Below are 12,193 nucleotides of genomic sequence, written 5' to 3' on the forward strand. Positions count from 1 at the left end.
GGAAGCCTTCAGCAATGTGGGTCTTGTGGAGAAAGGGTTTCTGTATCTGAGCTTAGGTGAGAATGCTCAAAGGAAACCCCCACCCTAAACCAGGGCCATTTGACAGGCCCAAGGCTTCAAGAAATGTGCTGTCTATGAGTTCCTGGAAAACAGCCAGCCTGCAAGATGTGCCTGGAGCCTGGAGGTTCAAACGCCTCAAAATCTGCTTTAAAAAAATAAGCAGTTTGTGCATCTGGTGAATCCAGGCCTTCCCCCTCCCTACTCTCCACTCCAAACACTGATTCGCAGGTCCCCTAGGCTCACTCTCCTGTACCCTGGGATACTGAGTCCAGGGCTTGGGAGGTCATCCTCTCAGACTCATAAAAGCCTGCTCTCTTTGATTTGAGGTTGAGCTGGGTCTATTTGTTTTTTCTCTGCTGACTTCTTTCTTAGTCTGTTTACACTGGCCATTTAGGGTCAGGTGCCATGTGTCGTTCATTGGAAGGTCAGCTGTAACTGTTTGTAGGAGACACTGCTCTGGGTGTCCACAGAGCATCTTTATTAGCCAGCCAGTGGGCTTCTAGTGTACTCCCAAGCTTTTCTCAGGGTGAGCTTTCATGCACAAATCCCATGTCCTGTGTGGACATACTTCATTTAATAAGAACAGTTAGCCAAAAAGCAAGGACAGTATATTAACAGACTTTACCAGAACTATGGACTTTGGTGGTACTGTGTATATGCTGAGTTTTACAGCCTTAATGGTACTCCCATCATGGACTCAGTTGTGCAAAGTTCTGGGGACAAAGAAAAGTCTGGAACTCTGTTACAACATCATGAATCATGCTGTCAAACTGAGAATCAGGGTCTAACTTTTTTATTGTTGTATTTTTTGAGACAAGGTCTAGCTAGGTAGCTCTAGCTAGGTAGATCAGGTTGGCCTTGAACTCACAGAGCTCAGGACTATCCCAAGTCCTCACAAGTGCATTGGACAAAGGCCTGCACCACCACATCTAATTTTTAATGTGTGAGAAATTTTGATATTATTTTGAACCGGTTTTTCACTATAAAAGTTCCACTTTCTCCCTGACTGGAATAACTGTCATCACTGTTTGTGTGTTTTTATGTTATTGGCTGAATATGGCATTGAGAAAGCCTTGGGAACCACCCTCATTCCAAATTCCGAGGTGAGAAAATACCCTTGTGATAAGAAATAAGTCAGCAAAGGAAAAGGAAAAAACAGACTCAACTTGACTGTGAATCAATGTGTGCTGGTTACTCTTGGTTGCCAGCTTGACCGCATCCAATCCAGGTCTTTCGGGTAGGAAAGCACATCTATACTGTGGGTTTTGAGTTGTGTGTTTGCTTTTTGTTCATTTGCTTTGAGCTGAGAAAAGACAGGCCTTTAATCCAGATCTTGGGGCAGGAAGGCATACCTTCACCCCAGATCTGATCTGGGCTACCACTTCTGCCGGAAGTCTGTGTAAGGACACGGGACAAGGAAGTGCTTGCTCTCTGCCTGCTTGCTCTCTGCCGGTTTGCTGGCAAGTTCGTTCCTTCACTGGCATTAGAGTCTACTTCTTCAGGATTCCAGCATCTACTAGAGACCAACAGAGACGTTCAGCCTGTGTGCTGAGCAACTACTGGATTATTGGACTTTCTGTCATGGCCAGCCATTGTTGGGTTAGCTAGACTACAGCCTGTAAATCATTTAAATAAATCCCCTAAAAACATACATATGTATATACACACAAATGCGCACACACACATACATATACATGTGTGTGTGTGTGTGTGTGTGTGTTCTGTTACACTAAAGAATCCTGACTAACACAGACTGAGACCAGATATCTATTGGTCTGACAAACTGAGGCTTCCAAACCTGAACGCACCAAGCTAGGGCTGAGGATCAATTTTTGGACTGGAGAGTGGGGGTAGGGGTGTCCTGACTTCCACAGTCCCAGAAACTGGTTTTCTTTTTTCTTTTCTTGTCTTTTTCTCCCCCCCCCTTTTTTTTAACCCCTGTAAATTGCCAGGTGGAAGGCAATCTAGATTGCCTGTTTTTGTAAATTCCTTGGGTAGACGGTCTCCCAAAGTCTTGGGCAAGTTGGTCCAGGGTGTATGGGCTGTGGGGTGATGGGGGCAGGGAATTTCCTTCCCTGCTTATCCAATGGGACCAGTCTGTTGAAGGCAGCCTTTGAGTTGTTTCCATGGCTACCGAGTCTGGAATTCTCTAAACTCCTGCTGTCACCCCACTCTGAGGAGGAAGAAATAGGAATTGTTTGTTACGAGCAAGTGGAGGCCAGGACAAATTATGTTTAGAGCACTTTCCCCCAGACACGGATAGAAAGCTAGGGCCTAGAGTGTGTAATTTGCTCACTACTTGTCCTAGGAAAACTTATGTCCCCTGTCACTAGAGCTCCAGGACCTGAGCCAAGGGCTCGCTGGCCTATCGGGATAAAGGTTATTACTTCAGTGTCTGAGTCGTCCAATGAGGAGTACGCTTCTTAGGTGAGGGAATTTGCCTGACCTGGGTCTGTTTCCTTAACCCCCAACGTTAGCCATGTAGCGCTCCTAGGAAGTGCGTCCTAGATTCCAGTCCTAGGAATCAAAATCCCCTCCACTGACAGCAGGAGCGGCAGGAGGACACGAGGACACTCCGTGGCTGGAAATGGTACGTTCGGCCCGCATCCAGAATGTGGGGAGCAGGGATGCTGCACACGGAGGCTGCAGTGGGAACCGGCCTTCCCTGGCTCCGGGTCCGATGCGGGTGGTGCCGGTTCTGCAGGCAGAGCCGCGGCCCGAGCGCTCAGTGCTGCGGCGCGGGTCGGGTCAGTGGGGCGCCCGCAGCCCGCGTCTCTAGTCTGGGCTGTGTCGCCAGAAGGTCGCTAGGAACCAGAAGCCCTGGGCAGGTGCTCAGATGCGGGTGGATGGGGCTGGAGCAGCTTACATGGTGAAGGTTAGGACACTGGTTCTGTAACTGCCTCGTCCTAACCCCGAAAACCTCGTCACACCACATGCAGAGCCCCTGTGACTCTCAATGTAAATAAAGAAAAATAAAACGAGGCAAACTCTTATCACAATTGACCGAGACCGATTTATTGGAGCAGCGAGGGAGTGGCACCAACCTTTCCGGAACAAAGATTGAATGCCCTTACGGCACTGGTTCTGAACCCTTTAATGCTGTTCTTCATGTTGTCACCCCCTCCAACCATACAATTAGTTTCGTTGCTTCTTCATAACTGTAATTTTGCTACTGTTATGACTCTTAAGGTAAATATCTGATATCCAGGATATCTGATAGGGGACCCCTGTTCCCTTCCACCCCTAAGGGGTAGCGCGACTCGGGTTGAGAAACTGCGTGAGATGACCTGAGGGATTTGTACTTACAGAAAGGTAGCCACCAGGAAGTTACAGGTATTTTTTTTCTGGTTTGACTGGGAACACAGTGGGCTGTTTTCTACAAAGATATTGTATCTGCAGGAGAGGAATGGGCAGGCTCAGGTTGAGCAATTCTTTATGGCTAGGCTATTATCCATCCCAGCCTGACTCAATTAAACAACCCAAGCTGCACCTGCGTTTAAGGTGGGGGAAAAACCAAGCTTTTGTGGACACTTATTTTGCCTTCCTTTCCTGAGGGAATACCGGCTTTTGTCTACATACCAAGCTTTGGGGAAATGAATTTCTCCAGAGCAGTCAGTATGCACACTGGAGAACGGGACAGAGAGATCTATCTAGGGAGTCCCTGAGTCTGTCTTCAGGGCCCTGAAGTGAGGATTCTACAGAGGATCAAGGGCATGTCCATGCAAACAGCTCAGTCAAGGTGTGGTCCCAACCCACTGACCCATCATCACTGCTGGGCTTGAGTCTTCCCAGCAGTGGCCTGAAGAGGTGTTGAAAGGGTGTGAAATCCCTTTCTGAGAGGCAAGCTGCTCCCTCTGATGAGCACTTCTCCCTTTCAGCATGAGATTCCTGAGGAAATTTACGCAAGCGAGTGTGTGTGTGTGTGTGTGTGTGTGTGTGTGTGTGTGCACTCGATCGAGGGTTCGAACGCTGGGTGGGGTGGGGAGGGTTGCGGTGAGGGGGTCCATTGTTTCAGTGTCCTCAGTTCTGCCGGGTAGGTCACAGTGTCAGGATTTAGCACTGGTGCTGGTGGTAGTGATTTGCCAAATAAGCCTGACTTTGCCTTCTCTCTGGGCAGTGACAGTGCAGGTGCTTTGCTTCGGTCTTGTTTGTGTTGTGAGGCTGAGTCTCACAATGTAGTCTTGCCTGGTCTGGAACTCCCTATATAAACTAACTTGATAAAAGATCTGCCTGCCTGGCCTCCAGAGTACTGGGCCTAAAAGGTTATGTGCCACCAAACTTGGCCTTTTATCCCAAATTTGTTGTTGTTTGTTTGTTGTAAGACTGTATCTCACTATTTGGAACTGGCTGGTCGGCACCTATATAGGTAGAGGAGGCTGGCATTGAACTCACAGAGCTGACTTTCCTGGCCCTGCCTCCCAGGTACTGGGATGAAAGATGCACACGACCACACCCTTTGATCCCAGTTTGAATCGCCAGCATTAACCAGCAGAGCACACATTGACATGTCACACAGTGACAGACAGCTCAGGTCACAGGATGCCTAGGAGATGGTTAAAGAGGGAGGGCACAGAGACCAGGGTCTGCCCTGAAGTCACAGGCAGAGAGCTGGGGTGGGCCTAAGGGGAAGTCAGGAGGGACCAGATGAGAAGTCTCAGCAGGGCAGGTGTGGAGATGCCAAGTGCCTGTTGGGAGGTCTGGCTGTTGGATGGTGAATTTGAAGTGGGCTGAGCGTTTGGCCATGAAGAAACTTCTGGAGCAAGGTTGGGATGGACATGGTTAGCAAGGAGTTGAGAAGTTTCCTGGCTTTGACAGCTGACCCTGTCATGACTCATGCCTGCCACACTTTGGTTTTTTACAGTCTCAGGCAAGGGGGTCCCATCTGTTGTGGATCAAAAGCTCCATGTCTGGTGTGTCTGGTATGATCTGGTGTATTTTCAGTGTTGTTACTTACTGGTAGAGTTAATGGCTCTTGGTGTGCGGGCAGATGGTGGGTGTTTACTCAGGTAAACAAGCTGTTCTTCTGTAAACAGTCCCCTTTTCCTGGTCCTGATTTTCTGTGTGTACAAATCAGGGCAAGACTGTAGGCTAGGCTCTGCACGAAGGTGATATTTGGCACAAGAATAATCAAGGAGCTGTCACTGCCCACTTTCCCCTCATTGTCTCTAGGAGTGTCACAGAGTTCCCTCTGAATTCTGTCATCTGTGCCCTCGAGCCCAGAATTCTTAGGACTAGGAACAAATCTCTAACAAGTGTTTCTGATATTGTCAAACTCACTGAAAAGGGATGGATGGGTGGACTTGGCCTCTCCCATAACTGTCACTGTTCTTGGTTTTTGGTTTGTTTTTTTGTTTGGTTGGTTTGGGTTTTTTGTTTTGTTTTGTTTTTTGAAACAGGGTTTCTCTATGTAACAGCCCTGGCTTTCCTGTAACTCGATTTGTAGACCAGGCTGGCCTTGAACTCACAGAGATCACCTGCCTTTACTGGGCCTAAAGGTGTGCACCACTACACCTGCCTGTTTTTTTGTTTTTTTTTTTCTAAATGTTGTTTTAAAATGTAAATCTGTGCTAGAGCTAGGCCCGGGAGTGTTGCAATAAGCCCCTAGTGGTAGCTCTCAAGCTTCTCTAGAGTTTAGCTGAAGAGGATTGTCCTCTCTTAGGGAGGAGGAAAGAGATGGTGGTGATCTGGTGAGATGGACGGTGTCGTCCCCATAAGCTACTAGCTCAGAAGGCAGTCTTCTCTGAGGCCGTCCTGTCTTTGGGTTACGATAAGGAATGGGCAGCTTTAGGATCAGCCTGGGTGTCAGTCAGCGATCACTGGCCTATGACTCAAAGAGAACAAAAAGACACAATCTACTTAGTTACGTATTGTCTGTCATTCCATGAGCTTAGATGTTTATTGCTGAAGCTAAAAGGTTGGATTTGCAAAGCTCTGTTGTGAGTGAAAACAGTGTATTAGGAAGGATGTTTGCAGTACATGTTGTCCCACATTAGAAACACAATGAATCAGCAAATAATAATACATGGAGTTGCCACCTGTAGAAGGTACTGAGATGTTAACCTGGGTCAGAGAGTAGCAAGCCCTCTTAACCACTGAGCCATCTCTGCAGCCCAAAGCTCCATCTTTTAGAACAGTGATTTCAGATTTTGCATTTGTTAAACATGCAAAGCCCTTTGTCTTTCCCAACAACCTTGCAGGGAGAGTGAGCACACCCCCTGTTTCTCTTTCCCTGATGCTTTCTCTGAGTTAGCAGATACTTTCAGGGAGGCAACTTACTATCCAGCTTTGGAGATAGCTTTGTTCTTGTGTCTATATCACTTTCCCTGTACCTTTTGAAATATCCTTTTTTTCTTCTTTTCTTGTAACATTTTTTTTTAAGTTTAAGGCCGAATGAAAGGTTCAGGCATTACTCTGGCCTGCCGTGCTACCTGGCAGAATGCACTCAGGCAGTTCTCTGGCCAGCCCAGAGTTCCATGAGAACCACGCAGGTGCAAAGGACCCCTTTAAAGGACTGATCCCTGCCCACTTACGCTCTCTCATCTTTCTCTACTCTCTTACACATTCCACGTTCCTCTCTCTTACCCCCTCGTCTCTCTCATGTCTGTCTCCCCCCTTCACTCTCCCTCCGCTATAATAAACTATTGGCTTGTACACTCCATGGCTGTTGCCCCATCGAGCTGGTTCCCGGTCCCGGTTCCGTGCTCCTGCTCGTGTTTCACCTTTTCGCTCCTTCTAATTTCTAATCTTAAACAAAATAGCAACGCTGAATGCTCCAGAGTCTGTCACTCACTGTGCAATTGCCCAACTGTTCCTGAACATGCCCGACGCCCTGGAGTGTATTCTATCCAGAGTCACTCCATTGCAGAGAAGTGATTTTCCCTCTCCTCGGAGCTGTCACTTGCGAATAGCTGCTGGGTTGGAAGTGGGACATTGTGCATACTTCCCCCCGGTGCTGTAATCTTGCTGGCCTAGACCTGTGCAGATCTTGTGCATGCTGTCGCAGCCTCTCTGAGTTCACAGGTTCGTCAGTCCTGGTGTGTCTGGAAGACATCGGTTCCCTAACGTCCACTACCTTTGGCTGTTTAAAAAATAAGTTTTTCAGGCTGGAGAGATGGCTCAGCCGTTACAGGCTAGGCTCACAACCAAAAATATATATAAAAAAGTTTTTCACTTCCTCTTCGCATAGATCCCTGAGCCTTGAGAAGGAGGGAGTTTGAGTCCATGTTTTCTGTGAGGTTTTTTTTTTATTGTTTTGTTTTGATTTTATTCCATCCACCCCTCCCCACTTTTGTTAAAAAGAGAAAGAGAGAGACATACAGTTGGTTGGGTAGGAAGGTGGAAAGGATCTGAGAGGAGTGGTTGATGGGGGAAAAAGAATATGATCAGAATATATTGTATGAAAAATTAAAAGATTTATTTTTATTTATGTGTATGTTTGTGGTGTTTGTGTGTGTGCCTGCCTGCCTGCCTACATGTCTGCCTGCACATGTGTGGGTTCCCAAGGAGTCCAGAAGAGGGGTTGGATGGCTGTCATTACAGTTATGGGCAGTTAAGCCACTCTCTGTGGATACTGAGAAGCCAAGTCTGGTCAGTTAGAAGAGCAGCAAGTCTCTCCTGTCCCTGAAATGCCTTATTTTTCTTAAAGATGGATTTAGTTATTGTATGTGTGTGTGGGGGGCTCAAGATAAACTCACAGAGCTCCTTCTGCCTGCTGGCCTTAAAGGTGTGTGCCACCATGCCCAGGAATTAATTTTAATTTTTAATAATGTGTATGTTTGTGTCTTTGTGTAAGCATGTGCACATGAGTGTGGGTGCCCAGAGAGGTATGAGATATCTTATCCCTCTGGATCTGGGGTTACAGGCAGCTGTGAGCTGCCTGATATGGGTGCAGGAATTGATCTCAGGTCCTTTAGTAGAGAAACAAGGGTTCTTATCCACTGGGCTCTCTCCAGCTCCTATTTGTCTTTTATACCTAGAAAACAAAAATTGTAAAAGTTCTTTAAAATATTTTGTTTTGTTTATGGGTACTTTACCTGCACCATGTGTGTGTATTCCCCTTGGAACCAGAAGACAGCGTGGGAGCTGGAGTTAGGTGCCGGAAGTGTAGTTGCTTAGCAGCGGTGTCGATAAATGAATCTCACAGTACAACAGACCCAGGTGAGAGTTTATTAGGAAGCGTGTGTGTGTGTGTGTGTGTGTGTGTGTGTGTGTGTGTGTGTGTGTGTAAGAGGGAGCTATGGGGATCGACTGAGAAAGGAATTGAAGAGAGAGTGAGGGGCAGGAGGAGCTGGCTTAAAAGGGGACCTTTGCGCATGAGCACAGAGTCTTATGCAGCCCTACAACACACGATGTAGCCACAAAACATATGAGGTAGCCATGCAGCACATGACTTAAGCCTTGCTTAACTTAAATTATCTCATGTATCTTTTGCCTCTAGGCTTTTACCTTTCTCTATTTCTGTGTCTCTTTTCTTCTTACTCCATGTCTGGCTGTGTGGCTGCGTGCCTGCCTGGCCCCTGACATCCTCCTGCCCTTCTTCTATCTTGCTCCTTCTCCTTTTTCTATTTATTCTCTCTGCTTGCTAGCCCCACCTAGCCTTTCTCCTACCTCGATATTGTCTGTTCAGCTCTTTATTAGACCATCGGGTGTCTCAGACAGGCAAAGAATCACAGCTTCAGAGAGTTAAACAAATGCAACACAAAGGAATGCAACCCACCTTTACATCATTAAACAAATGTTCCACAGCATACACAAATATAACATACCTTAAGATAATATTCCACAACAAATATATGTGTGTGCTTTTAGGAGTCAGTGAGCTTTGAGGATGTGGCTGTGAAGTTCACCCAGGAGGAGTGGGCTTTGCTGGATCCACCCCAGAAGAAGCTGTACAAGGATGTGATGCAGGAAACCTTGAGGAACCTGGCTTCTATAGGTACACACGAGCATCGCCCTTTTAGTCCATCACAGGGCAAGTGTTTCTACCTTGTCCGTGGTGATGTATGAATTGGATTATGGGCAGGGGGATGGGGTGAATGTGTCAGATGGGATCACTTATCCCTTCAATTTGACTATATCTAATTTTTTTCTGTTATTAATATGTCTTAACTATTTTTATTGTTCTACATTTTAGGAAACAAGTTGGAAAACCAGAAGATTGTAAATGAGTATGAAAATCTCTGGAGAAAGCTAAGGTAATTTGATTCCCAAGAGATAGCCATAGTCCAGAGTGCCGGTGTAATAGAACATTTACAAAGTGGTAAAAGATGCATTTGAGACCCAGCTATCCTGAGCTCCCCATGTACCATAGCACACATGCACACCCACAAACATGGTAAATGAGCACCTTTTTCAAACTCAATGTTGTATTGATTTTTTCACAAGCCATGGGGACAAGTTGCAAGTTTTCAGTTTATTTCATGGATGTGCAAGTATTTACCAAAAATAGGAAAAAAAATCAGATTATTTTGATTGATACTATTGCAAATCTAAAATGCACATAAGATTGTGGATTAATATTTGTGTTGAGATGCTTGCGAATATTTAATGTTCTCATGAAGATATACCCTACCATTCATGAATACCGTTGTTTCTATTGTAGCTGTTCTCAAGTGTTCTTGGAAAGCACAACAGTCCAAACATGTTACAAACCTTTCCCGGCATGTAACCAACATTTCTTTTCTTCAATCGTTAATAAATAGAGTCTTAGTCACGTACTTTTCATTTGTTTTACAGCAGCCAACTGGTAGAGCAATTCTGTGACTATAAAGGAAGTCTTCAATGTACAGAAATCTTCAGCTGCATTCCAGAGCCTTCTGTGAACCTGAAATCTTTCCCAGGACTTGCCACATGTGAAAAGCATATGTGTGGAGAAGAAAGCATTCGCCATTCTTCTCAAGGTGTATCCCTGAACCATCAGGTAGGACACAAACCTCATGGAGACCAGGAATATGGGCAGAAATTGTATAAACATAAGGAGTTTGAGAATAGCTCCAGGTCTCTTCTGTCCCGTAAGGTGCATAAAAGTGCTCACCCTGGAGATAAGCCTAAAAATAAAGCCTGCAAAGAAGACCTATGCATCCGATCTGGTCAGAGGAATGAAGAACGTGACCATGCAAAAAAATCTTACATGTGCAAGCAGTGTGGGGAAGGCTTCACCCATTCCAGTGCTTTTCAAAGACACGAAAAGAGTCACAGTGTTAAGAAGCCCTTCGTGTGTGAACTGTGTGGGAGAGGCTTTGCTCGGATGGGTAACCTTTTAAGGCATCAGACGACGGACACGGGTGGGAATCCTTTTCTGCCTGATCATTGTGGGAGACCTTTTCCTCCTTCCACTTGCCTTCGAAGACGTGTGGGAAGACATAGTGAGAAACCCTATGTTTGTGAGGAATGTGGGAAAACTTTCCTCGATTCTACTTACTTCCGGATACATAGAAGGATTCACACTGGTGTGAAACCGTATGTGTGTAAGCAGTGTGGGAAAGCCTTCACCGCTTCTCGTTACCTTAAATCACATGAACTGACTCACACTCGGGAAAAATCTTACGTGTGTAAGCAATGTGGGAGTTCCTTCACGTTTTGGTATCAGTTTCAGAAGCATAAAGTAATTCACAGTGGTGTGAATCCCTATGTTTGTAAGCAGTGTGGGAAAGGCTTCACTTATTCCAGTTCCCTAAAAACACACGAAAGGATTCACACTGGTCAGAAGCCCTATGTGTGTAAGCACTGTGGGAAAACCTTTGGTAGTTCTGGTAACCTTAAAAGACATGGAAGTACTCACACTGGAGAGAGACTCTATGTATGCAAGCAATGTGGGAAATCTTTTAATAATCACAGTTCCTTTCAGTTCCACAAAAGAATGCATACGGGAGAGAACCCCTACAAGTGTAAGCAGTGTGGGAAGGATTTAGCTTCTTCCTCCTCCCTTCAGAGTCATGAAAGGAATCACTCTGGAGAGAAGCCCTATGTGTGCTTGCAATGCGGGAAAGCTTTCAGTTCTGATAGTTCTCTCCGAAAACATAAAATAATGCACAGTGAAGAAAAACCCTACGAATGCAAGCAATGTGGGAAAGGTTTTCGTCGCTTTTTTGAGGTTCGAGTCCATGAACGAATCCACAACAGTGAGAGACCCTATCAATGTAAGACGTGTGGGAGAGGCTTTTCCAGTTCAACTCATTTGCGAAGACATGTAGCAGTTCACAGTAGAGCAAATAAGGCTGTTTGTAAATAACATGAGAAAGTCGTTTCTTGTGTAGTTCTCACAGAAATCAAGTAACATGGAACAGCTTATGCTATCAATGTGGGAAAATGTCAAACAATTTGTAGAGAAATTATTCTTTTGAATCAATGTGGCTTTTAGTACTAGGAGTTCCCCTCAACTACATGGAAGTAGACATACCAGAGAAAAACCTTTTGGAGAAAAGCTGCAAGCAAAATGAGTTGCTTCTGAGTTCTTTTCATTGTGGAGAAGATGCTAACTAGCTCACACTGGAGAGAAACCTATGCACACAATGTGGAGAGCCTTTAGTTCTTAGGGGCCCTCAAAAGACATTGTGGGCCTCAAAAGTCATTTTGAGGAGAAACCCTTTGTATATAATTTGGTGGTTTGAATAAAAATGTTACAAGTGTGTTTATATATTTGAATGCTCAATTACCAGGGGATGGAAGTGTTGGAAAGAATTATAAGGATTAGAAGGTGTGGCCTTGTTGGAGTAGATGTGAACTTTTTAGAGGAAGAGGGTGCCAGGTCCAATCACTCCTTCTCTGTCTGTGTTTATAGTACAGGATGTAGCTCTCAGCTACTGCTCAAGCACCATGGTTCCAGCCATGATACTAACGGACTAAGTCTCTGAAACTGTAAGGAAGCCCCCAATTAAATGATTTGTCTTATAAGAGCAGCCTGTGTCATGATGTCTCTTCACAGCAATTGAACAGCGACTAAAACACGCAGGGAATCTTACAAATCTTTTACTCATCCTTTTGTAGAAATGAAAGAACCCACTGAGGGTAACCTAAAGTAGAATTTGTGATGTCTCCATTATCACTCCTGGCATTGGAAGGCTTGAGGGAACATTCCTTTGTTCAACTCAAAATTTAAGAAATAGCAAGATTTGGAAAATAAGTTTCATTAAAG

At 45.4% G+C, this 12,193-nt stretch overlaps 1 protein-coding gene across 3 annotated transcripts; it reads left to right on the forward strand.

The window, feature by feature from the left end:
* The first annotated feature begins 2,225 nt into the window (after nucleotides 1-2,225).
* Nucleotides 2,226-11,952, forward strand: LOC101826305 (zinc finger protein 709). 3 transcript variants are annotated; one of them, XM_013122988.3, is made up of 5 exons: nucleotides 2,226-2,650; nucleotides 8,128-8,217; nucleotides 8,869-8,995; nucleotides 9,194-9,254; nucleotides 9,796-11,952. In XM_013122988.3, exons 2-5 carry the CDS (start codon nucleotides 8,191-8,193, stop codon nucleotides 11,288-11,290), a joined length of 1,710 nt encoding a protein of 569 aa, XP_012978442.1. In that variant the 5' UTR covers nucleotides 2,226-2,650; nucleotides 8,128-8,190; the 3' UTR covers nucleotides 11,291-11,952. The 3 variants fall into 3 exon arrangements, with proteins under 3 accessions (XP_012978442.1, XP_012978443.1, XP_012978444.1); XM_013122989.3 differs by having other exon boundaries at nucleotides 8,131-8,217; XM_013122990.3 differs by lacking the exon at nucleotides 8,128-8,217 and having other exon boundaries at nucleotides 2,227-2,650.
* The last annotated feature ends 241 nt before the right edge of the window (nucleotides 11,953-12,193 follow it).

This window comes from Mesocricetus auratus, unplaced genomic scaffold (genome assembly GCF_017639785.1).
Source record: "Mesocricetus auratus isolate SY011 unplaced genomic scaffold, BCM_Maur_2.0 Super-Scaffold_100676, whole genome shotgun sequence".
In the NCBI taxonomy this organism is placed as follows: domain Eukaryota; kingdom Metazoa; phylum Chordata; class Mammalia; order Rodentia; family Cricetidae; genus Mesocricetus; species Mesocricetus auratus.